Source organism: Eublepharis macularius, chromosome 14 (assembly GCF_028583425.1).
Source record: "Eublepharis macularius isolate TG4126 chromosome 14, MPM_Emac_v1.0, whole genome shotgun sequence".
Taxonomy (NCBI): domain Eukaryota; kingdom Metazoa; phylum Chordata; class Lepidosauria; order Squamata; family Eublepharidae; genus Eublepharis; species Eublepharis macularius.
The window spans coordinates 56,544,687-56,570,595 of NC_072803.1; the positions used below are offsets into that span (position 1 = coordinate 56,544,687).

A 25,909-nucleotide genomic window follows, 5' to 3' on the forward strand; every position below is an offset into this window, starting at 1 on the left:
GATCTCTGTCTTTTGGTGCTACACCTCTGAAGATGCCAGCCACAGCTGCTGGCGAAACGTCAGGAACTACAATGCCAAGACCATGGCTATACAGCCTGGAAAATCCACAACAATCCCCTCTGTCTGGAGATCAGGGGGCGGGGCCACCGGCCATGTGACCATTTTCAAGAGGTGCCGGAACTCCGTTCCACCGCGTTCCAGCTGAAAAAAAGCCCTGGCTATAATTTTCTATGAAATCTGTGACAGGAGTGTTGTTAAAATTCCAGTCTTTGCTGGCTCCTGTTATGGTGGAAGTTAACATTTGAATTCAGAACATCCAGGTTGAATGCTGAGGACAGTTATCGTGAGTTCAGCCATTATACCTATGGCTTAGTCAGGCTTCAATTCCGCCAGATGAAGAGGACTGATATTTAAACCGATGGCAGCCAGGTGAACCTGTTTGAATTCCTTTGGAGACCAGTTTAAACCAGCATAGATGAAAGCTAAAGCAGTTTGTTTATAACTGTGCCTTCCACTGCCACCTCTACTGAAAGTGGAGAAACATTTTTCTACTGCGTATTCAGCATGCTTTTAAAAAAAAAACCCAAAAGGAAATACTGAGATTTGAAAAGTGAGCTCAGGACAATCTGGTTTTTCCACATATTTGTGGAAAGGAATTAATTGACAATGGGGCTGTTGTTACTCCTTTTCACCAGTAAGCTGTAAAGACTTACTTTCTCTCTTTGGCCTCATTCGCTACACAAGACAACTTGCGCAGGGACACTCAAGTGAAAGATCTTACACCTGTTCTCCCATTGCAAATATACATGCACTGCTAGAGAGAAAGAGTACAGCTGAATATAAGACCACACAGAAAGTAAGTCACTTGAGTGTCCCCGTGTAAAATGTCTCGTGTAGACAGACTCCCAGTAAATTGGTTGATCTGGAACTGAGCTATACCACTTGAAGTTGGGGCTCGCTAAAACTCCCTAAAGCACTATGTTAGGGAGAAGGCAAGGTTTTGTAGCCTTCTCCCTGATGTGTTAGATTTCCATATGCAGTGGCATCTTAAGAACAGCTTGCTGGTAGTAAATCTTGTCAAGTAGACTTCAGTAAAATTCTGCACAGACCTGCTTAGGATAAAACTTTATTCACAAGATGCAAATTTAGCCACCCTTGATAAGGGGAAACTGAATTAATGCACTCCTTTATTACCATAATACGTTACTAACAGATAAGCTAATGCAAAAATACAAGCAGATCAAAGAGGAGATCATGCCCGTTATTCACTTAGGATGAGAAAATACAAACTTGTTTCTGGCTATCATAGAATTATCCCACCTAATGGGGCAATTGCTGTGCATAGTGTCTCATGTTTCCAGAGGTTCTCCAGTATGTGCGCTCTAACAGGTAGGGTTTTATTTGTCTGGTTTATTTTAACCTAAGGTGCCCATTCCTGCCTAAGGCCCAAAATGCAGCTATTGGGGACAATTATTGGACAACCAAGCAGCAAAAATCTGTGAGAAGTTATCATCATGTTGAGTTCTGAGCCTATGGCAGGACTTTAAAAGAGCCGTTACCAAGTGGTGATACATAATGTTTTCAACTTGGATTTATAAACAGCCACATAATTCTTTTAATGTAGCTTGTATCATTTCTGAAAATAGTTTTAATTGATTTTCTGCATTTAAAAAATATTTGATTGAAACCATCGGCACTGCTATCCCTGTGCACAAAAGACAAGTTAACAGAGATGCGGCTTCCAGAGGAACCTGAAAAGGGAGCTGAACTCCAAAGAATTAAATTGCTACAAAGGCTCACACTCTGTCTTCATTTGTAGCTGTCCCTGGGAAACTCACAAGCTTGTTGGCACTATGTGGTAATCGAAGATATATTGCCTCTGTATCTGGAGGTTCTGACCTGACATGGCCAATAGCTGTACTAATAATTTTTAAAGCCACTGGCCATTGCCACATCATTAACTCTAACACAAACTTGAGAATCACCGGATTAAATGAGCCATGACCAGTTTCCATGAGATTCTGTTGGAAATGCATTTTCCCTTCTCCATTACTTAACAGGAAGCATTCTATCACTTAAAACAAGCTCAGCATTATTGTGATTTGTGTGAACATGCTGTTCTATTCATGGATGCACGAGCATATCCTTGGGTGGCTGTGAACATCGTCATAAGGTCATCTCCTGTTGAACAGGAACGAGAGGACACTCTATAAGAGAGCAAAAATGTTTCCTTTCAGAACTTCACTTTAAAGACTCCAAGCTACTTGGGGGGGGTGGGGGGCTTTGTGACACCACAGGCTATTGCTGACTCTTGCTTTCCAGAATTTTGCAGATGAAAATAAGGAACTGCCTGTAATATTCGTGTTCTCACTCTAAAGAATACTGTCACAAGCCCACCCACTTTACAACTGGGGCAGACTGAAGAAGAAGAGAAACAGCCCTAGAAACTGGCCGTGCTCCTGCACTGACCTCAGCGCCATCCCACTCCCATCCCCAAGGAGGGAGGGAGTGCCTGCTTGGCCACCCCCAAACAGGAGGTGCTTGGCTAAGCTGGGTAGCTGGGTAGGGTGAGACTGAGCAAGCCTGTCCCTCACTGAGCAGGGTCACTTCATGCTATCCCTTGCCATAGCAAGGCCAAGCAGGGTAGGCATGTCCTGTCCCTCACTGCAGCAAGGGTGGTCTGGGAGGGCATGCCCGTCCCTCTTTTTGGGCTGTAGTTGCCTGGGGGAATGGCTTCTCCAGTTAGGGTCGCTCTAGTGTGTGTGTGGGGGGGAATAACCTCCCCAGGACATCAGCTCACTGGTACTTCCTGGTGGCCTTAATGGCCAATCTGCTCTGTCTACAACAGCACATTGTTGAAAGCTCTTCACCAGCCAGCTGCCTCCATTTATACTGCAATAGCCCAACTTCTCATTCTTGAAAGCCAAGAATATGGTTGCTTTTTTGGTTATGGGATACTGTCCGTGGAAAACTCATTACTGTCTGTATACTACCAACTGTTCAGACTGTGCATTGGATACTGGCTGGTTGCAAGATGCCATAGCGTGTATCAGCATGCGACAGGGACAAGACTTGGGGAGTCACCTTCTTGAGTTGCTTAAGGAAGAACGGGAATGCCAGGAACTCAATACTCAATTGTTGTAAAGTCTAAATTCACAAACCACACTTTGTTGAATAGCATTGCCCCTTGTAGATGCTCAGTAAAAGAGACTGCAGTACAGAGAGGATGTTCTCTCTGCTGGGAGATGTGAGAGAGTTAAGAAGCAGACCAACTAAGGTTTACACACCAACCAGGATTTGTTACTCACATCTGGCAGTCTAACCAAGTGCATTGCATTGACTGCAGTGTAAACAAACTGGTTTATTGTAATGTCCGAGATGGTTTCCACTTTGCTAGTGCAGCTTCCACATTGCTGGTACAGTGACAGCAGGGCTTCTATATGGCTTGTTTCCTCACAGTTTCCTTGACCTGGTTCTCTGGCAGCAGCCATATACCCTCCCTTAGGCCACTGGGATTAAAAAAAAATTAATTGGCAATCAAATATTGTTATAACAATATGTGTGTTGGATTCTCTGTATTTCCAGCACAATTTTTTAAAAATGTAAGTCTCTAGACAAGGGGTCCCCAACCTTTTTGAGTCTGTGGTCATCTTTGGAAATTTGAGAGGGGCTGGGGAGTACCATCCTAAATTGGCTGCCATGGGAAATGGACCTAAACCCAAAATGGCTGCCATAGAAGGTGGCTCCAAATGCAATGCTTCGTTTTGTAAAAGTATCACATGGCAATAGGGTTGCCAAATCTTGGTTGGGAATTCCTGGAGTTTGGGGAGTGGAACCTAGGAAGGGTGGGGTTTGGGGAAGGTGAGGGACCTCAGCAGAGTATAATGCCATAGAATCTACCCAGCAGCGCAGTCACTTTTGACAGGAAAACAGATCTCAGTGGTCAACAGTTGTAATTTGGAAAATCTTCAGGTCTCCCTTGGAGGATGGCAACCCTACATGGCAACCATGCTGAATAAATAAAGCTGCCTTATTCAGAGTCTATCAAACTTAGTACTATCTGCACTTTGATTAGAAGTATGGTCCATCCACTGAAAGGACTGCATGCTTGGAGAAGGCAGAAAGTGTGTAGGGAGAAGAGGAACTGGAACTCCACAGTGCTTAAGGAAAGCCTAGGGACTTACCAGTCCTCCTGGTAATCCAGTGGCTGTGGGTACTATTTCAGCTGCTGAAAATCCTTCATTTGAATGAAGGCAGTGAATAGCAAACCCCACCTCACATTGGTCCCACCTACTTTCTGGGTAGCTCAACATGCATGAGAGGAAGTACTGGTGGGCAGCAGGCACCTATGGGCACCATTATGGGGGGGATCCCTCCTCTAGTTGTAGAGATATGCTCTCCCCCCCCCTTGCATCACTAACGAAAGGAGTCAGAAACGTACTTTTTAAAAAAGCTGGGAATTCAGAGAACCTAATACACAAAGTGTCATATGTTATACTCAGGGCTTTTTTTCTGGGAAAAGTGGTGGTGGAACTCAGTGGACTGCCCTAGGAGAAAATGGTCACATGGCTGGTGGCCCCACCCCCTGATCTTGGCAGCACGGAGGGCAATCTGAACTCCCCTCTGCCTGGAGATCAGGGGGCGGGGCCACCAGCCGTGTGACCATTTTCAAGCGGTTCCGGAACTCCGTTCCCCCACGTTCCCCCTGAAAAAAGGCCCTGGTTATACTGATATAACAATACTCATCCGCTGTTGAAAAAGGAGGAAAGGGCTGTCATGGGGACGGTGTCGGGGAAGCTCCCAAAATGCAACCTTTCCCACCCACACAGCAGCCATTCAGGCTTTACTGCAATCTTTCCCAGGACTTCACAGCAAAGCAGGTTTGAGAAAGATTGGAGAAAAGACAAGAAATCCTTGGAAGGTTATCATACTATGCGGAAGCAGAAAAAAAGCCCACTTCCCAACAGCATTGAACTCAGAGCCAGTAACCCATGTAGAAATGGCTTGACTGCAGCCCAAGACTCTAAAGCAGTGATACTCATTCAGTGGCTCAGGATCCACATGTGGCTCTTTGACACGCTACCTTTGGTTCTTCTGGGCAGTGTTCCCCAATAGCTCCTAAAATATGGGGCAGGATAAGTGAGCAATGAGGTTGACTGGTATTTCCCACCTTGAAACAGCCCTCGCCAGAAGAAAAAGTAAGCTGCAAGCCTCCCTGAGGTGCAGGCCTCATGCCAGGGCTGGAACTAAGAGTCTCTCAAGTATTCTCCATATACAGATGATGCTGCAGTCCACTGACCGGCACAAAGACAGACCAGACGTGTTTCGGCCCTTAGGCCGTATAGAGTCTCTCTACACAAGACTTCTGACACATGTTCTTCATGTGTCGGGAGACGCAATGTTTGCCTGGAAGCATAGTTTTAAATAATAGAGCCAGTGGAGATCACTCTGGAGGGGGATGGCTTATCTCACAGCCGTCCACCGCCTCTGGTGTGTTGGACTGTTTCCCCTTCTGGAGCCTTTGCCCTGCCAAGGCTCAGTTAATTCAAAGTTTTAAGCAGCAAGGGAGGCAGGGCAAAGGCTCCAGAAGGGGAAACAGTCCAACATACCAGAGGTGGCAGAGGGCTGCTTGAGATAATTTGTTTCCTCCAGAGTGATCTCCGCCGGCTCTGTCATTTAAAATTAACCTTCCCAGCTAACATTGCTTCTCCCAGCATTTGAAGAACACACGCCCAGGCATCTTGTGTAGAGAGACTCTAAATGTGGCTATTTTGGTTGATGGTAACTGTGAATGTGTGAGCTGTGGAGTGGGTGCCACTGCTGTAATGACTACACCACACCAGACTCTTATTCTGATCCAAAAACCAGGTCCATGTCATTCTCAGGGATGTCAAGTCTTCTTCTGTGGGATAGCAGTATTTTAGAATAAATTGGCTTTCTGAAGGAAGAGAGCAACATTATGAGCACATGAAGTGATTGACGTTAACCTAGATCCTCTTTAAAATGCTGATACTGATCACATCATACACAATATCCAAAGTGCCGGCGTGACGGGATTCAGGGTCGTGTGGCTTTCATCCTAGTTTTGCTTGCCCCCTTTTGCAAAGGACAACACAGAGCTGTGGGAATTAAAATGTCGCTCAATTACAGCGCGTTCAGCAATTCCCCGGACACTTAACCCAGCCTGTTTGTTTATAAGATCAGTCACATTGTCCAGTTTTTTATAAAGCAAACACACTTGGACTTTTACAAAAAAAAATCTTTCTCGTGAAAGTCATAGAGTAAATATGCGTGCGAAAGGCAGGATTTATGATCCCAGTAAACTTTAACATTCATTCCTAGTTGCTATAAACACCAGGGAAAAGTCCAAAGGGGAAGTCAAGAGGAATAATTGTAAAAGATATGCATAACGTCAATGTCATAGTATTTAGGAAAACATTATTTATTTTTCCAGTGAGGGAACTGAGTGATTCCAAAGAATTTAAATTTTAGGCCAGAATTAGGGCATGATTTCAGTCTTACATGTTCTGTGGTGTTGGGGATCTGGGCTTGCTTTGTGTGTGTTTTTATTAGAATTCCTATAGTCCATTGGTGTGTGTTACATTTACAAAACAATGGTGTGATCTCTTAACTATTAACATAATCTCAGTTCCATAGCCCGCACTCTCCACAAATCAGGCTTCTTAATCTGGATTAAACTGTGTTGTAGAATCTGATGGGTATTGGGAATCTACATTTGTAGGTTACATTAGTAAGTTAGTTTCGAACCAGGATTTCTTAATAGCTCTATGCACAAGAAGGGAGGAGAAGGGGAAGGGAACAAAGAGTGAGACATGCATGAGCACAGCAACAGTCGGGGTCTGTGCACATGACAGCTCAATATTGGCTTGCTGGAACCACCAAATGAATCCTACGAAACGATTATCATAAAAAATACAAAAATGTAATGAGCAGTCAGTTTTGCCAAAAAGAGAAAAGCAGCAATTAACCATCATCATATCATCTACTCCCCCAAGGAACTGATTCAAGATCCATTGAAATGCTACAAGAATCAACAGGAACCAAAACTAGAAAGTAAGTGATCAGGGCTTTTTTTCAGCTGGAACGTGGTGGAACAGAGTTCCGGCACCTCTTGAAAATGGCCACATGGCTGGTGGCCCCACCCCCTGATCTCCAGGCAGAGGGGAGTTTAGATGGCCCTCTGTGCCATGTGGCCCTCTGTGCCATGTGGCCATGTGGCCATTTTCACCAAGGGCAATTTACTTTAAAAAACTCCCCCCTTGTTCCAGCTGACCCAGAGTGACGTCATTGTGTGGTCCTGGGAGCGTGCGTGCACTTTGTGCGCACACATGTGGTCAGGGCTGGCGCCACCATTGAGGTGGTGAGGTGGCTGCCATGGGCACTTGGGGTGCCGGAGGGGCTGCTGGGGGCGGAGGCGCGTGCCACGGAGCTGGCGTGCCTGCCCCGCAGCTGCGTCAAGCTGGCCAGCCCCGTGCCGCTGCCGCCACCACATGCCCCCGGCCGGGCGCAACAGCCATGGGCCAGGCACAGCTGGCGCTGGGGTGGCGTGCGTCACACAGGCAGCCTCCACGTGCCGCCCCAGCCACCCGCCGGCCAATAGACCCGGCTTTGCTGCGTGATAATGTCATAACGTGATGACATCATCATGCAGGCCAGGGCGCGCGCGCGCACACTGCGTGCATGCACACATAGACCTGGCTAACCCTGGCACCGGCAGTGTATGTGGTACCAGGGGCACCACCTCCTGCCAGGAGTTACCCCCTGTGCTGGCAACCCACTGAGTTCCACCACCTCTTTTCCCAGAAAAAAGCCCTGTAAGGGATAATTGTAAGAACATAAAATTCTTGCTGGATCATACCAGTGGTGCATCTAATCCAGTGTCCTGTCTCACACAGTGGCCAACCAGTAACTCTGGAGGGCCAGCCACAGGGCATAGAGGCCAAGGCCTCTGATTTGCCTCCTGGCCCTGGTATTCCGATGTTTGAATATGAACGTTCTCTTTAGTTACCATGGCTAGTAGCCACTGATGAACCTTCCTCCATGTACCTGTCTAATCCCCTTTAAAAGCCATCTGTTCTTGTTGCCATCACTACATCTTCTGGCAGGGAATCCCACATTTTAATCACTCGTTGATGAAAGAACTACTTCCTTTTGTCCGTTCTGAATCTGTTGCCCTCAACTTCATTGCATGGCCCTAAGTTCTAGTATTTTGGGAGAGGGAGAAAAAGTTCTCTCTATCCACTATCTCTGCCCCAAGCATAAATTTATAAATGTCTCTTATGTCCTCCTTCAGTTGTCTTTTTTCTAAATTGAAAAGTCCAAATCTAAAGTTTCCTCATAGGAAAGTTGCTCCAACCACTTAATTATCTTTCTCGCCCTCTTCTATACTTTTTCCAGCTCCCTAATGTCGTTTTCAAGGTACAGCGACCAGAACTGCCAACAGTATTCCAAATGAGGCCACACCATAGATTTTATACAGGAGCATTATAACATTGGCAGTTTTATTTTCCATCCCTTTCTTTAAAATCCCCAGCACGGAGTTTGCCTCTTTTATTGCTGCCACACACATTTTTGTTGTGCTATCCACTATGGCCCAAGGATTCTTTCAGCAAACTCAGAACCCATCAGTATATATTTAAAGTTGGGATCTTTTTTTTTTTTTTGCACATGTTAAAATCTCACACTGCCCAATGGAGTTCAACTTCCCCCAGGGATCCCATTTCCTTGGTGGGGGTGGGGGCAGGGGATCCCCCACTCCCAGCCTCTGCCCCTCCCACCTCTCACCTGGCCAGTTGTGGGGGGGAAGGTATGGGAAACAGGCCTGGGAGCCCTGCAGTGCACTCCCACGTGATCCAGTGCACTTCCTCTGCCCTCGTTGTGCTATTTGTCCTCTCAGCAGGCAATTTTTGAAACAGAAAAACAAGTCCTATAGATTGGTCATAAATAAATGCTGGGTTTTTAATCCTACCGTTTGCTGTCTGTCTAAGTAGTTGTCTTTGGATCAGCAGGTTGTTTGGCATGCACAGTTTCGGAAAAACCCAATGGAAGTCTGTTCAGCAAGTGTCCAGTTTGTCTGATACAGTCCAAACTCAGAGGTCAGCCCATGTCTCTTACATGCTAAGAACAAATGTTGAACACATTTAGGCCGTTTTCACACATCTGTATTGTAGCGTCATAGTATCGCAAGCGTTCCGCTATACTCACAGCTGTCTACACATCCACCTGTGAAAACCTATCATCCTCCTGTAACCGTTGCATATTCTTCGAGTATGCAGGTTCCGGGTTTATTCTGCTTTGTAATGCTTCTTTAGCGCTTTTTCCGCCTGCATGAGAATGCTTGGAAATGCTTCTCTAGAGACCGCCCACTCAACCCCTCCTCCTTTTTCATTTTCTGAACCCTAGGAAGAGAACCCAAGTCTTTGCAGGCTCCTGGCAATAGCGATACCCCCAATTTTTTAAAAAAACCTTTACTGCGCTATTGCAATGTCTCATTTAAAAGGAAGCAAACACACAAACACAGCTGACAATTTACAGCCATAGAAATTAGCTGTTTAAAGTGTGCTGTTAAAGATGCACTTTGCAAATGACTGACCCCCCATTTTTTAAAAAATGTTCTCAGAGTCAGAGCACAATATCACAAATTTACTGAATAACTGCAAGGTTGGATCTTGTATATTGTATAGTGCAAATATTGGTGCCTGTTTTTAAAAAAAGGGGGAAATAGGCTTTCGTCAACTGTGATGGGAGCACATCCACCGCCCACTATTCTGTGGAATGTGAACTTCTGGAAGCGCAATGAAGCACGACAAAGCGGAATAAGTCAAAGCAGTCCTAGCAGTGTGTCATGATAGCAGGATCGCGACTAACAGAATCAATGCACAAAATTAGCAGATTATTTGAAAGTGTGAAAATGGCTTTACTATGAAATTCATGATATCCTTTATGCCAGAAAACCGTTCTTGTTCTACAATCTGTTATCAGCCTCTCAAATGCACCTCAACAACTGCAGCACATGAAACAGCAGGCAGTGCAGAACACTTTATAATGCTCATACATGTGCATTTGTGTGTCTTAAAACAAAATGATCCATCCACTTTGTAGAGAAAACTAACCTCTAAAGAGGGATCTGAGCCACAATGAACAGCAATATCATCTGCTGTCATGAACAAACCCATATTAAGGCATCACACAGACAAAAATAGTGACAAACCCCAATCCATGAATATTGGGAGGCTGGGCTCTCCTGATAATCCTAATCATGACATGAAGTGATTCCGCACACATTGGATAATGCACTTCCAATCCTCTTTATAGATCATTTGGAACGGATTTTTTTGTGTGCGGAACAAAAAATCCACCTCAAACTATTGATAAAGTGCATTGAAAGTGCATTATCCAAGGTGTGCGGAATCAGCCAGGGTTAAATTTTGCAGGAAATATGGGGGGGTTGCTACAGGGATGTAGGGTTCTGCTGCCTCCCAGTAGCAAAACAATCAAATTTCCTCCCAAACGTGACATGTTATGATTACGATGATGACATGGTAGGAGGGGGTGGGGGGAAAGGCTGGAAACCACATCATGTGACTGGACTGTGAGCTGTGACTAAGTGAAGCTGTGAATTTCCAAATTAGTGAGGGTCTACTGTAAATGGCATGTGGGGATGCCATGATTAACAAATGTAACTCCTTGGATTTAGAAGAAATGGCTCAGCTTAATATCTGGCCCCAAACCTTGAGCCTTCACACTTTACAAATCATCATCTCTTACTATTAAATAATTTAGCAACAAATTCAGGTCCCAATATTACCTTACAACAGATTTAACAATTTCATCTATAGTTATCACAAGGAATGTTGGGGGAATCTGATCTCTTACATCCATTAAGGATAGTTTTGCTCAAAAATTCAGAGATTTTCAGCCAATATACTAGAACAGGGGTCCCTAACATGGCGCCCACCAACCTTTAGGAAGCAGGTAGGGTTAAGCAGGTCCTGCCCAGCAGGGCATCTGATTGACCACTGGATATCTGATTGGCTGTACAAGTTAAAATAGCACTTCCAGGAAGTGACATCATTATGCAGAGACTCAAATCTGCTTATTGCAAAGTGCGGGAGTGACATCATCATGCTGCAATGGAACATGCCCGATATGCCGGTTCCCCTGCCTTTCCCCCCACTGGCCAGGTGAGTGGGGGGGGGATGGGAGTGAGGGATCCCCCACCCCTACCAGGGAACCTGGTAGCCTTATATTCAAAACTAAACCAGTATATCTAAAATTAAACTGGCATGTCCCTGTGTCAATCATGAAATCAGAAAAATGTTGATTTTAAATTGATTGATTTAAATTGATTTTTAAAAATCAGCTCTGGCAAATTAAAGTATATTTATAATTTAAACAGTTTGGTGTAGTGGTTAAGGACAGCAGGACTCTAATCTGGAGAACCGGGTTTGATTCCCCACTTCTCTGCTTGAAACCAGTTGGGTGACCTTGGGTCAATCACAGCTTCTAGGAGCTCTCTCAACCCCACCTACCTCAGAGGGTGATTGTTGTGAGCATAATAACAACACACTTTGTAAACCACTCTGAGTGGGCGTTAAGTTGTCTTGAAGGGCGGTATATAAATCAAATGTTGTTCTTGTTGAATTGTTGATGTTAGTAGAACTGAAAATGCAGACCTGATTCTGGGATTACCAGGTCTCCAGTCCTTACCCTCCCAGCATTCACCTTTTTTGTCTCCCATGTTCGCGTGCTCCCACACCTGCACAATGACGTCACTTCTAGTGACATCACTTCCAGGCAATGTCATCGTGAGGGCGCAGGAGCAGGTGAGCACTTCGTAGTGGGTTAATTTGGGCCCCAAATGGGCCCAATTCAGCTCGTTTGGGGCCCAAATCAGCCTGCCGGGAAGCGCAGGAGTGTTTTCAGAGCAAGACAATGATGTCATTCCCAGGAAATGACATTGTCGCGCTGCCCTGGCAGCATGCCTAGAAGGCCTGTTCCTGTGCCTTCCCCTCAGTCCCCACTGGCCAGGTAAGTGGTGGTGGTGGGCAGATGGTGGGAGCACGGAATCCCCTGCTACCCCCAGGTGACTGGTAACCCTGTTTAATTCACATGTCTATTAAGTATGCCTTTCTGGAAAAAGATTTAGGACGTTATTAAGATATTACAGAATCTGAAATATGTACAGTCTCCAAGGTGGTATCTTTAGGTGCTCTTTAAAAATTTTGTTGGGAATGACAATATGAGACTGGTCACTTGCCTTACAATATGACACTTCTAACAAAATTGACTTCTTAAAAAGAGAGAAGAGAAATCTTTGTCAGATACATCTGTTTAAAAACGACTTCTTTTTAATAGAACATGGGAATATGATTTTGTTAGACCATACAGTGGCTTTCTTGTTATAATAAAAGGACTGAAAATGTCTTAGAATGAAATTAATGTGGGAAGGAAGTGTCAATTAGAAGGAAAAGGGGGAGGCGGGCATTTTGTTCAACTTCCTGAGAGTTTAGAGAATAATGGAAGGGAGATTTTGAGGGGTGGGTGGGATGACATTTTCAAATTGCATTCCTCTCCTGCAGTGGAGATCCGTCTTGTTATGTTATATAAGGAAGTATGTATACAGACAAAACGTATTATTAAATTCCAGGTTGCAAGTTATGGAAATGTCTTCCTGCCATAAAAGGATATTACTAGGGATGCTAGACCCCTGCCGGGGGTGGGGGATCCCCCAGACCAGCCCCAACACCCTCCCTCTTACCTGGCCAGCGGGGGAGCGCACCTTCCGTGTGCGCTCCCGTGTGCTGCAGCCGCCTGGATTGGGCCTGTTTTGGCCCGGATCATGCCCAGATTGGGGCTTCTGCAGAGCGTAGGAGCGCTCCTGCCCTCCACAGCGGTCCAAAATGTGCCCGTTTCGGTCCAGATTGGGCTAGTTTCGGGCCCATTTCAGCACATATTGGGCCTGTTTCGGACCACTGCAGAGTACTTCCGCGCTCCACAGCAGCTCAAAATGGGCCTGACCTGCACCAAAATGGCACAGATCAGGCCCGTTTGGGGCCGCTGTGGAGCACAGGATTGCTCCCGCGCTCTGCAGCAGCTCAAAATGGGCCCGATCAGCGCCAAAACTGGCCTGAAACGAGCCCGATCCTCCTGCAAGCACGATGACGTCACTTCTGGGAAGTGACATCACACGGCTCCTGGGGATGCACCCACGCTCCACAGGGTCCCAGATTGGGGACGCTGCGGAGCATGGAAGCTCTCCTGCCCTCCACAGCAGCCCCAAACACGCCCATTTCGGGCCAGATTGAGCTAGTTTCAGGCCCATTTTGGCACGGATCAGGCCCATTTTGAGCTGCTGTGCAGCGCGGAAACTAGCCCAATCTGGGCCGAAACAAGCACGTTTTGGGCCACTGTGGAGGGCAGGAGCGCTCCTGTGCTCTGCAGCAGCCCCAATCTGGGCCTGATCTCAGGGCCAAAACGGCTCAAAACGGGCCCAATTTTTGCCAAAACGGGCCCAGCAGGAGAGAGAAGCGATGGGGGACCCACCTGGGGTGGCCCAGGAGCATGCTGCAGAATTTAAGTCCAGTGATACCTTAAGACCAACAAGATTTTCAAAGTGTATGCTTTTGAGTCAGAGCTCCCTTCTTCAGACAAAGAAGTAGGAATGGAGATCTCTGTGAGAAATGTATTTTCCCGCACCTACCTATTTCGTTGTATTCGAAATACACTACTGAAAAGTTCCAGTCAGGTATTTGCTGATATTCCACGTTGTCACCAAAGGATCTTTTTTGTAGGTAAAAGCTGTTGGTGGAGGGGATACAAAGAATATTTTAAAAGGGAGAAACTCTGGCAGTAATTTAACCAGATACAGGGACCAGGAAATAGGAAGTGAGATAGTTGTAAAGTAGGCATTATTTCCTTAAGATTCTGTGCTGTCAGAGAGCTTTATCCTGTAAGCAGATACATCTTGTTGATGAGAACTGAAACTATATTCTATAGTTTCAGGTGAGTAGCCATATTGGTCTGTAGTAGAAGAGCAAGCAAGATTCGGGTCCAGTAGCACCTTACAAGACTAGATTTAAGTGGTTTGCAGTGGATTTTTAATTCTCATTCCCTTAGGTATAATAGGTAATCTTTTGTATTTGGTAAGAAAAAATGGTCTGTACTTGTGTAAATGTTTTTGTAGTAGGGTTGCCAACTCCGGGTTGGGAAATTCCTGGAGATTTTGGGGCTGGAGCCTAGGGAGGCAGGGTTTGGGAGAGGGACCTCATTGGGATATAATGCCATAAAATCTACCCTCCAAAGTAGCTATTTTTTTCTAGGGGAATTGATCTCTGTGGCCTGCAGATCAGTTGTAATTCCAGGAGATCTCCAGCCACTACCTGGAGGCTGGAAACCCCCTTTTGTGAGTTTTTCTAGTTGGTCGTTAAAGTGCTACTGGATCCAAATCTTTATTTTGTGACTGTGCTTCAGCTGCTGGAGCACTTTATAAACACAACTGTGTCAATAATTAGCTGAATCCAATAATTATTTAATTATTAACTTATAATTAATTGTATTTAATCACTTTAAAAATATCATCTTATAATATTAATTAAAGCCAGTGTTTTCAGACTACGGCTTCTGCTGGTCTGTACGTTTGTCCAGTCACTCCTTCCACTCTTCTTCCTCATAATGTAACCTTTTCCTTCTTCCTCTCATTTCCCCTTCCCCCCGCCCAAAGAAACTGAGGTAAAAAGACAACAGAAGAGAAAAGGGCGGGCCCTTTTTTTGGATGTGTAGACTAACTAAAGGCGCTTCCACCAATCGTCAAACAGCCATTGCCCGTCGTGGCTTCTGGGACCCAATAGAAATCCCGGCCTCCTCCTCTCCCCCCCTCCCTCCCTCTGTCCAATCCGCAGAGAGGATTTTGCCTTCTGCATTTGAGGCCGTCGGTTTTCCCTCCCTCCCACTTTTACGCTGTTAGCGTAGCGGGCGCATTTAGCGCAGCGCTGGCAGGGCTAGCCAGAAGGAAAGGTGGAGGGAAGCGAGCGCTGAGGTAAGAGAGTCGGGCTCGAGATGGGACGCCCCCCTCAAAATGGGGGGAAGCCGGACGGGGGCGGGGAGCTGGTCGAAGGAAAGCAGGGGGGGGGGGCTTGAGGGTTTCTAAAGGGGTGTGTGGGGGGGGGGGAGAATTGTTTTCAGTGTGAAGGGCTGGGAGTGGGGCTGGCTTCCTAAGACTTGTGGGTCCATTTTGCAGCTAATGGTAGAGGGAATGGTTCTCCTTGAGAGGGGGTTTGGGTGGGGGAATATTTGCTTCCTTGGGAAAGATTTCTGTTTCTTTCTCTCCAGGTGCAATCCAGCCAAACTTGGTGGGTTGGGGGGGAGAGGTTATGGCACCTTGAAAGACTTTAAGCTGCAGCCCTCTACAGCACTGCTCGGGGATTCAGCTCCATTGAACCAGGCGAGACTTACTTCTGAGTAAACACAGATGCATATTAGCAGGATTTGAATCCAGTGGCACCTTAGAGACCCATAAGATTTTCAGGGTGTCAGCTTTCAAGCGTCAAAGACCCCTTCTTCAGATACAGGGAGGAGTGGGGATCCCTGAGCCTTTAGGTTCCCTGTATCTGAAGAAGGGAGCTTTACATCTTTTAAGTTCACAGCCTGAAGTCATGTTGGTCTCTAAGGTGCCACTGGACTCAAATCCTGCTGTTCAACTGCGGACCGACACAGCTATCCAGATGAAACAATTGTGGTAAATAAATGCCTGGAGCTGGCTATAGCTGACTTTGTTAGACCCATGAACTCTCCTTTTTCATATTTTTAATTTTTTTTATATAACCGCTTACTCCTTTACATAGGAAAAAAAGCAGTCAACAGCGGAGTCGCTGGTAATGCACAAGGTCCAGCCTGTGACGTCTCCATGCAAAGCTCGCTTGTATTTATGATTGGCACACTTGCAGCAGTAATAGTAGGTGGTAAATGAGGTCATGCTTCGTGGGGGTGGTGAAGCAGGCTCTCGGAAGCTTCAAATACAATAAACAGAACTAAAGTGCTGCAAGAACCCCTCTTGGTTTGGCTGGCTCAAAATCACCTAGTGAACTTGAGGGCTGAGTGGGAATTTGATTCTGGTTTCCCTAGTTAGACATTCCAGCTGCTCTTGTTTCTTTCACTCGCTCTGTATTTGTAATATGTGGTGCAGGATCTCTGTCATCATCTAGCCCTGTTATTTTAGCCATAGCTGCCTCCTTGGGGTTTTCAGGTACAATCTAGTTCTTGTTTTTAACAAGAGTTCACCTCCTAGTTCAGTGATCTGTATTACATTTACAAAGCAGAAGTGTGTACTCGGGATCTCATAGGTTACCTGTGGCAAATGATTTGGTCCCTTGGCAAAGGAGTATTTTTTTTAAAAAGCAGGCTGACTTCAGTCCTGTTCAGTCTGCTTTTATTTTGCTGTGGTCCCTGATGTGTTAGGAATTTACAAAAAAACAGGGCTCCTAAATCTCTATTCTGAGTTAGTGCCATGCTGACGTGAATCAGGGTTCAACTTAGTGTAGTGTTCTTTGCAAGAATCCCAGCAAGCCAGTGTGCACTAAATGCTCTACCCAAAATTGGCCAGTGGTCTATCAACACAGACAGCATCTTGGAGTGAGAGGTAAGAAGAAAGAGAGAAGGGCAGTCTGTTTCCTGCCATTTGTCCCCATGATCTCTACTTTCTCCCCTCCGTTGGATGAATAAGGAAAGGGTTCTGCAAACTAAACACAACTTGCTCTGAAAGGATCATAAGAATCAAATGCAGATGGTAAACTTGGCTCAAGAAATTTTTGCAGTTTGGTTTTATCTTCCATAAAGTTCCATCCTTGGCCTCAGTGTCCCACTAAAAGTATACCCCTCCCTGAATGCAGACATTGTTCTTGCACTCCCCCCCCCAATACTTCCCTGTGTTAAGGTCTGAAGCCCTCAGTCTTGAGGAAATGGTGGAAAAGTGACTACTGCTGTGTGATGATTTGTAGAAATTGCTGGAGGATTGGGTCCTAAGCACTTGAAGCATCCAGTGGGAAGACAGACTATTTTGAGGATGAAGGGGAGGCGGGACAATGGGGGCAATGCAGTTGGGAATGGGCCTGAAGATCTGATCTGGGGAAAATCTTGGCTGGGTGCAAACTTAAAATGGGGATTGTTGCATAAGAAATTCAAGGGCGGTAACAAGGCAGGTGATTTTGCAGTGGGTTTAATACAGGGGAAATGTCTTTTGGGGAATTATTCTTGTGTTCGAAGAAACAGAGGAAGGGCAAGGTACAGCCTAGAGCAGGAGTCTCCAATCTCTTTGAGCCTACAAGCGCCTTCTGAATTCTGACACAGGTGGTGGGCATAACCGCAGAATGGCTGCCAAAAGAGGCGGAGCTAGCCACGAAATATCAAGAAGTGAGGTTATGCATAACTCTAAAAGTAACCCTTCAGTATTTCAGGCAGAAGCTCTGATTAACAGGATGCCTTTTAAAATGAACATATTGTTCTTTTTTTTAATGCATACACACAGCTTATCTTAACTCGTGCAGTGAAGATTCTTGTGCTGCTGTAGCATGCTTCTGAAATAACGTTTTTGAAAAAAATCTGTACAACCAATCAGAAACCTTGTTGGGCAAAAGCCCTGCCCATTTTCTAAAAACAGCTGGTGGGCACCAGGAAAGGCTTTCATCAAGTGCCATGGCTCCCATTGGCATCACATTAGGGACCCATGGCTTAATATGAGAACAAAACAGAGAAAGTGGGAGAGAGCACCTTATTGTTGAGATGGGGGACAAAGGAGGGAGGGAACTGGGTGAGGGTGGAAGTTAGTTGGAAGAATGTGGCATTGGGAACAGCTGTTTGAATTGTGCCCAGAAGAGAGAGCTTGTTGCCTAGAAAATTTGTTGAGGTGAGATTTATTTTTTTTTATTTATAGACTGCCTTTCTTACTGACACTCAAGGCAGATTGCACAGTGTGAGTCAATACGATCAGTGGTACAAACATACAATAATGATGCAATAGGGTATGGATTGTAGAAATTGGAATACACCCAGAAATCTGATACCGAGCTGAAACAAAGCATAAGCAATTAGACATGACACATTAAATGACACAGAAACTACTAAGTTCGCAGTTATATAGTCCATAGCCCATGTCCCTTAGCCAAAACATCTCTCTGAACCATTTCCGTACATTACAGGCCTCCTACCTGTGTAAAAAAAGCCTTCCTGAATAATTCAGTTTTGCGTAGATTGTGGAAAGCCAGGAGATTAGGAGCTTTCCTGACCTCTTCTGACAGGCCATTCCATAAGGTCGGTGCCACAACAGAGAATGCACGTGTGTGGGCAGTAATTGATTTTTCTCATTTTCAGACTGGCACCTGCAGAAGGTCTTATTCAGATGAGCGAAGCATAGGGAGAGAGGCGCTTCCGCAGCTATGAAGGCTTTGAAGGGCTTTGTACGTGATAGCTAATAACTGGAATTGAGCCTGGTAACTGATAGGGAGCCAATGGAGTGACTGCTGAATGGGAGTAATATGCATGCTCTGCCTAACTTCTGATAATAACCAAGCTGTGGCATTCTGTACCAACTGCAGTCTCCAAGTTGACTTCAGGGGGAGACCTATGTAGAGTACATTGCAGTTAGTCTAGTCTTGACATTACTGTGGTGTGGATCCAGGTGGCTAGATCAGCCTGTTGATGTCAGCCCAGGAGAGTTGTCTGAAGTTGTCAAATACTGTGTCCACGGGTAGCCAAGGGGCCTCCGTTCCCTTACTGTATCAATGGTGGCAGGCAGGTCGTGGGGAAGTCACAAGACACTATCCACAGAAAAGCTTGCAAATGCCTCACATCTAATGTCTGAATTCTCACATTTTGGACCCTCTCTGTAAGAGAGGTTAAAGACCTGTTTACCATAAACAGTTGTGCTGGACAAGAGCTAGCGGATGCTCATCCTGCTTTGGGCAGGGGGTTGGACTATAAGGTCTCTGTGGCCCCTTCTGACTCTGTGATTCTGTGGAAACTAAAGAATTCCCATTTAGCAGCTTTCACTGCCATTTCATAGGTTTTCATAAACAACCTTTACAGCTTCATCACGAAACTGCTGCCAAACTTGCTCTAGCCGTCTGGGTTCTTGCTTCATCCCCCTGAGCTCCATGGGGCCAGGTGTGAGTGAGATGGTCATGCACTAAAGCCACCAGAGCCATCTCTATCCCATAGCCTGGCTTGAACCCAGACTGAAAAAGGTCCAGAGCACCCACTGTTCTCTAAATCACTTTGCCTAGAAAGGGCAGGTTAGAGACCGGATGATAACAGGCTACATCATTTTTGTCTAGGGATGGTTGGATAGGAAGCCAAATAAAATGACTGTGTGGCAAATATTTATTATTTCATGGAAATAGGGATGTTTTGTGAAGGGTCATGTTTGGAGAAGGAAGGAAACACTACTGGGCGGATAAGCAACAGTAACTTTTGAGATGTTAGGCTGCCTGAGGAGCACTGGTAGCTTCCTTTACAGAGATGGGGGGACAATTAACTAAAAAAAACCTTAAGGGATTTGTGGTGGTAAACAACTGAAGGGGAGTAGTCCCCCAGTAGTTGGAAGGGTGACTGTGCATGGTGTTTAGATATGGACTAAAGGGGAGGTCTAGGATTCATTTGAGCAAACTTTATTTGAAATACAGAACCGAATATATATAAGAGATCTAGCTGAAGTGGTGATGCTGAACTTCAGAAACATTCCTTAATGAGTGTAGGGAAGGAAGTTACATGTCGAAAATACACGAGAGCTCAAGTCCTGAAAATCCATTCCGTGTGTTTAGTATTGCCATCCCATCCAATTGCTTTACAGTCTATAATTTCTATTCAAGGTTTGCTTTGCTAAACAGATAGTTTGTGTGTTGTACGTCATCTTTGTCAGACCCTGAAAATGAACAGCCGGTTTAAAAACACCAATGTAAAGGCAGGTTTAAGGATAGAAGGAGGTTGTCTGGTTGGTAACCTGGTTTTATAAGATCTTGAGCAAATTCCTTTGCCTGCTTTCTCCCTTCTTCTGATTCCGGGGTGGCTGAGTACTTCTTGAAGCTGGCTGAAAATCACAAGAAAAAGGCCACAGACCAAGTTTTACAAGCCACCTGTTGTGTGCCTGAGCAGGGGGTGGGGCGAGAACGTGATCATCCCTTTTTTGTGAGATCAGTTGATATGCACTGAAAATCAAATAAATCACGATGTGCAACAATGAAAAATGTTTGTATTTCAAGAGTACTGTAGCAGCAGTTGCTATGTACAGGAAAGAATAACACTTGGGGCGTGAGGAAGATATCCTGCCTTGGTTCTTAGATTAGAATGAGATAAGACTTGAATATTTGTCTATAATTAGGTGGGGATGGGGACTGAGGGAGGAGCTTGATGCTGTCTCAGGCTAACCACCTTGCTTCCTCCCCTAGGCTAACAAGAAACCTGTGAGAACCACAGCAGAAGCAGCGGAAGCTTTTTATGCATTTGAAGCTTTGCACAAGGGGAGGAGACTGAAACACTGAAGCATTGACTGTGCCACACCACAGCTCAGAGAGAAGACAGCAATGCTTCCCAGAGGGGCCCTGCAAGAAACAGATTGCTTCCACCTCTAATCAAAGCAGCTCCTGCTGGTCTGGAGTTGAGATTCCCCCCCCCTCTCTTTTACCCCTCCCTTGGAGATGAACCAGAGGTTCAGTTTGCCCTCCACCTTGCCTGAAATCTGCATCAGCAATGATACTATAGCCAGATCTGATCACCAAAGAGGGAGGGAGATTTTTCCATTTAAAGCTAGGCTGCTATTGCAACTGAACCAAGATTCATCCTTTATTTTTTAAAAAAATTGGGTTGTGAGCTTTTTTTATTTTGTTTCACACTTCGAAATACCATCATTTCCATCTGTTTTCAAAGCTGCTGCTGATCCTGTTTTTCTTTAACAAAAACTGGAAGTAAAAAAAAAATTGGTCTTGTTTAAGTGTGCCCATGGCTTTTTTGATGAAGAAAAAGAAGTTCAAATTTCAAACCAGTTTCACGCTGGAGGAGCTGACTGCTGTCCCTTTTGTGAATGGTGTTCTATTCTGCAAAATTAGACTGCTGGATGGAGGAGACTTTGTCACTTTGTCTTCAAGGTAAGAAATTCTTTGGGCAGTGCTCTTTTCAGCCTCTGCTTTACCTGGTCTGTGTCACACTGAACAATGTTAGTGTGTAACTAGAACTCTTTGTTTCTTTCTGTTATAACACAAGGCTGCCCCTCGATTCTTCAGGAAGTTAGATTTGTGCTCTTCCACAGAAACTGCATACTGACATTGATGTCCTATGCAGAGATTACCATTAAGTGATCTAGGCTAGAGCACCTTCTTCCCTACCTCCATATATATATCCTGGCATTTAGCTGGGCTGCTGTGTTGCACACAAAAAAGTGGACTCTTGTTTGTTCCTTCTTAAGGTGCCACATTGTAGTGTAAGTGCTCGTGAGCGAAAGCCCATTTCTTTACATGTGCGAAGTGTTAGCTGGTGACCACACATAGAAATATGGACAGGGGTTGAGTAGAGGGGATGTTTTTACAAAGAAGGCCAGAAGATCTGCACCCAGATGTCAGCTTGGTTTCAACGTGAGCTAGGAGTGTTAAATGCATGTCTGCACGTTGATTAAGTCATTTATGGTTTTGACTAGGTTATTCCTTCATTTGCGTTCTGTGTAAGTAATGTAGTGAATGCATTTATCTTTCAGATGTTTTGACCTTCTGGCCTCACTTTGCAATAACCTTACCCACCCCTCAGTTTGAACCCATATAAATAAACCCATGTAAATCTATTATAAATGTATGCTCCATTTAGGGATGTAAATGAAGGTTGGTGACTACAAAGTGAGGCTTGAAGGCCCAGAGATCCAAGGAAGAGATGTGTCATGAACAGAAGATCCAGTCAGAATGGGAATGGATTGCTCCTCAGAAGAATAGTGTACATATATCTCTGAAGAGGGACAATAAGTCTTTCTATAATGAACTTCCTAACTCTTACGAACACCGAGATGAAGTTTTCTATGCAGTTCTGACACTGTTTGCGCTCTTGCAGCTGCCTCCCAACCCCTCCCTTTTGTTTATACCATACATTACTAATAGTAAAGCGGCCTGCCTCTGTGCCAATCATAAAAGCTGAAAATCTGGGCCACACAGAGACACAGTAAGGATCTGCACATGCTTGGACAGTTTCCTGAAATATGCAGAAAAATATGACACAGTTAACCAAAAGAAGGATTTTTCCTCTCCTCACCCACATAGCTTGATTTGATGAGGACTGAGAATGCTCCAAGAGGTATGGAGTCAGTTAAAAGAGAGGGAAATCTGCCCGGTCAAGGCCTTGAGAGCTTTTAGGGGATCTGGATCGAAATATTTTTGAGGTGGTTACAGGACCTGGAAATTATCTTCTTCTCCAATTCCTTGCCAACCCCCTAGTTTTTGTGTGTATTCGATATATTTGTGCATGTGTGTCAACTGAGCCTCTTTACTGCATGTGTAAGCGAAAGGGTGTCATGACTCATGAAAGCTTGTCGCCATGTATTGTCGAAGGCTTTCACGGCCGGAGAACGATGGTTGTTGTGGGTTTTCCGGGCTGTATTGCCGTGGTCTTGGCATTGTAGTTCCTGACGTTTCGCCAGCAGCTGTGGCTGGCATCTTCAGAGGTGTAGCACCAAAAGACAGAGATCTCTCAGTGTCACAGTGTGGAAAAGATGTAGGTCATTTGTATCAACCCCACCCCTCCTGAGTAGATACAAATGACCTACATCTTTTCCACACTGTGACACTGAGAGATCCCTGTCTTTTGGTGCTACACCTCTGAAGATGCCAGCCACAGCTGCTGGCGAAACGGCAGGAACTACAATGCCAAGACCACGGCAATACAGCCCGGAAAACCCACAACAACCATCGTTCTCCGGCCGTGAAAGCCTTCGACAATACATGGTGACAAGCTTTCATGAGTCATGACACCCTTTTGCTTACACATGCAGTAAAGAGGCTCAGTTGACACACATGCTTGTCACAATGTTAGTCTTTAAGGTACACAAGTCTCTTCATTATAACAATGACAGTAATTTAACTGATACCTAATTTAAGATTATTAAATCTGCTTTCCAAATTCATCTGCTTTCCAAAACTTATCACGCACTGAGTGTCTCACTCTGATCCTCAATTTTTGCTCCCTTTCCTACTTTATGAATTGCCACCTTTACATGAACTTTGTAATGGTTTATAATAGAATTGCAGATTATATGCAGCTTGCCAACTTAGGCATTCTGTTTACTTGGTGCTGTGCTCTTTGTCCTGTAATTCTTCAAAATAGACTAAAGGGTTGCAGAAGAAAAATGAACTGAATCATCTCAAGGTTGGTTCTGGAAAGTTACTTTTGCCGTTTTAATAATAGCTTTTTTTGCTTTTCCTTTCTTATAAAAAGAGACTGCCCCATCTCTCAGGAACGGCTAATCACATTTTGCTGCCTTTGTCAACTGTGTACACATCAATTATTGCCTGGCACATTACCAGCAGAAATTCCAAAACAACCCAGGACTTGCTTGTGATCTGTCTTGTTCCATTCTATTTCTGGAATTTGTTCTGGTATGAGTACAGAAGTATGTATACCTGAATAAAAGAACAGAATCTGATTTGGTGAGGGAGTGACCCGGTTTTGTTAGAAGTTGAATGTTGTAGCATGGAGGTCTTCCTTTTGCTCGTACTTTCCTTAATCTGTTTTTTTCCCAGGGATTGGAATCTCTTCCTTTAGAGTCTAGAGAGGCCTTAATTTAACGTTATAGTCTTCACAGGTGTTGCTTATCGCCACAACTGTGTGAGTTTGCCTTTTCCCATTTAATGTGCCTCACTGCTTTGGGTGAAAGCAGCTTATCTGAGGAATTTGTACCCCTGAAAGCTTTTGAAGAGGAAGGAATTAATCCCATCAGTACTTAGGTTGGCTTGAAAGTGGCATTTGGGTCTCCTTCTTGTTGACCTTGAAAGTAGGAGCTCTGGTGTTTGCTTGTGCCGGTGATGGCTGCTACCCTTGTGTGGCTGCTTTTTTTTAAAAAAAAATGCTGGCTGAAGTTCAGGAAGCCTCTCTGCATGTGATTGTTGCAGATCACAGACGTGTTCCAGCAGAGAAATTGCCTCTAATTTAAGCCAAAAACGCATGCATTTTTCTCCCTCTCTCCACAGGCTTGGCTGCTCATAATCCAGCAAAGTGGAAAGCTGGCAGTAGGGTTTGCAGCCTAGTCGCCCACCTACCCCTGGGCAGCCTGCCCCAGCTGAAAGCACATGAAAACATGTTCCCTTTTTACTGAGCTCTGTGGTATTTTGTCAGCTGGGCTCTCTTCTGTTCCAGCCTCTTTGAAAGCTGGAATGAGTTGCAGATATCATCTCCAGATAGTTGCTGTGAAAATGTTCCTCAGCACTTCCTTGTCCTCCTCTTAGGTTCAGTTTGGACATGCAAAGAACTGGGGTTACGGTTGGGAGGATGCTGTGGGATTCTGTCTGCCTTCCTTCTCCTTTCTCATGTGGAAATCCCCTTGTCTTCCTGTAACCTGTTTTGTTGTTGCATACCACCATTGCATTAGATTAAAATGAATCAAATTATGCTTGTAAAGGCAAAGGTCAGAGTAGGTTTAGGACTCTATGAAGGTAGATGTGATTGGTCTCACACAATGCTGACTATGTTGGAGAACTGATCCATCATGGGATTAGGGTAGAGAGACCTGTCTTCAAATCCCCTAACGGTCTTGACATTTGCTGGGTGACCTTGGGTCAGTTGCTCCCAAGGTTTCTTGTGAGAATTAAAATAGGGATGAAAAAAATAATGAATGTAACCCTGAGCTTTTTGCTTGAAAGACCAGATAAGCATAATGGGAGAATCCATGTGAATGTGTGTATGATCCCCTGACACTTGTTCAAGTTGTACTTTCTGATAGGGCTTCATTCTTACAGCCCCCCGCCAAGATTCCAAGAAAATAGCAATAGAAATAGTTATGAAAAATTACTGATAGATCTAACCCAGTGTAAATTGTGTGTTTCTGTGGGATTTCTTAATATTTTACAACTTTTTCGCCTCAAAGCTATTTTGAGGAATACATCATTCCACCTCACTTATACACTGAGAACTGAGCAAGCAAATGTTCTAGGGCGACAAATCTTGGACCCTCTTGCCTACATATGTGTACTAAGAGGAGACTGCAAGATGCCTTTCATTGGAGGTATTGTAACCCCGGACTCTTCCCTCCTGAAAGATAGTAGAAATGGAGTGCTTGAAGTAAAGATTAATGGTTTTAAAGTGGAGGAGTTGCAGCATTGCAAGTGGTTTCATTATTTTTAAGGTTGTATGACTTGCACATGGATATCCAGGCTCAAAAAACTTTTGCTAGAGCAGTCGTCTCAAATCCTTTCAGACTTGGAGCCTATCTTTTAATCTTAACCTCCAACCTGGGGCCTGACTTTAATTTAGTATGACCCAGACCATGTCTACGCTTCATGTGATACTAGTTTTTCTTTCCCTCTAGCGAGCACTGGGAATTATAGTGGGTAGATCTTGGAGAACCCATGACACCTCCACCAAACCACAATTCCACAGATTTTGGGTGGGACCCTGGATGGCTGCATGCATTTTGTATGTACTCTTCTTCCCCAAAAAAGTCATATATTGTGGTGGTTGATCTATCTACCCTCTTCTGGGTTTCCAGGTGCACTATTTGAAGATTATTGTACTCGTAGCATGTAGCAGATTCCAGTGTAGTAGATTTTGCTGTTTGCCCCTTTTGACATTCTGGAAGTAAAAAGTCAGCAACAGCTACTTGCTTTCATTGGGCTTGTTTCTGTTTCTGAAAATATACAAGTCACTGAGTTATGCA

At 44.9% G+C, this 25,909-nt stretch overlaps 1 protein-coding gene across 1 annotated transcript in view; it reads left to right on the plus strand.

Annotated features, from left to right (window-relative positions):
- The first annotated feature begins 14,985 nt into the window (after window positions 1–14,985).
- Window positions 14,986–25,909, plus strand: part of EEIG1 (estrogen-induced osteoclastogenesis regulator 1) — a 71,147-nt gene continuing 60,223 nt past the window's right edge. Inside the window, exons 1-2 of the mRNA XM_054997181.1 lie at window positions 14,986–15,058; window positions 20,457–21,152. Of these exons, the coding sequence (XP_054853156.1) occupies window positions 21,007–21,152 (146 nt within the window). The 5' untranslated portion in view covers window positions 14,986–15,058; window positions 20,457–21,006. The remainder of the gene's footprint in view (window positions 15,059–20,456; window positions 21,153–25,909) is intronic.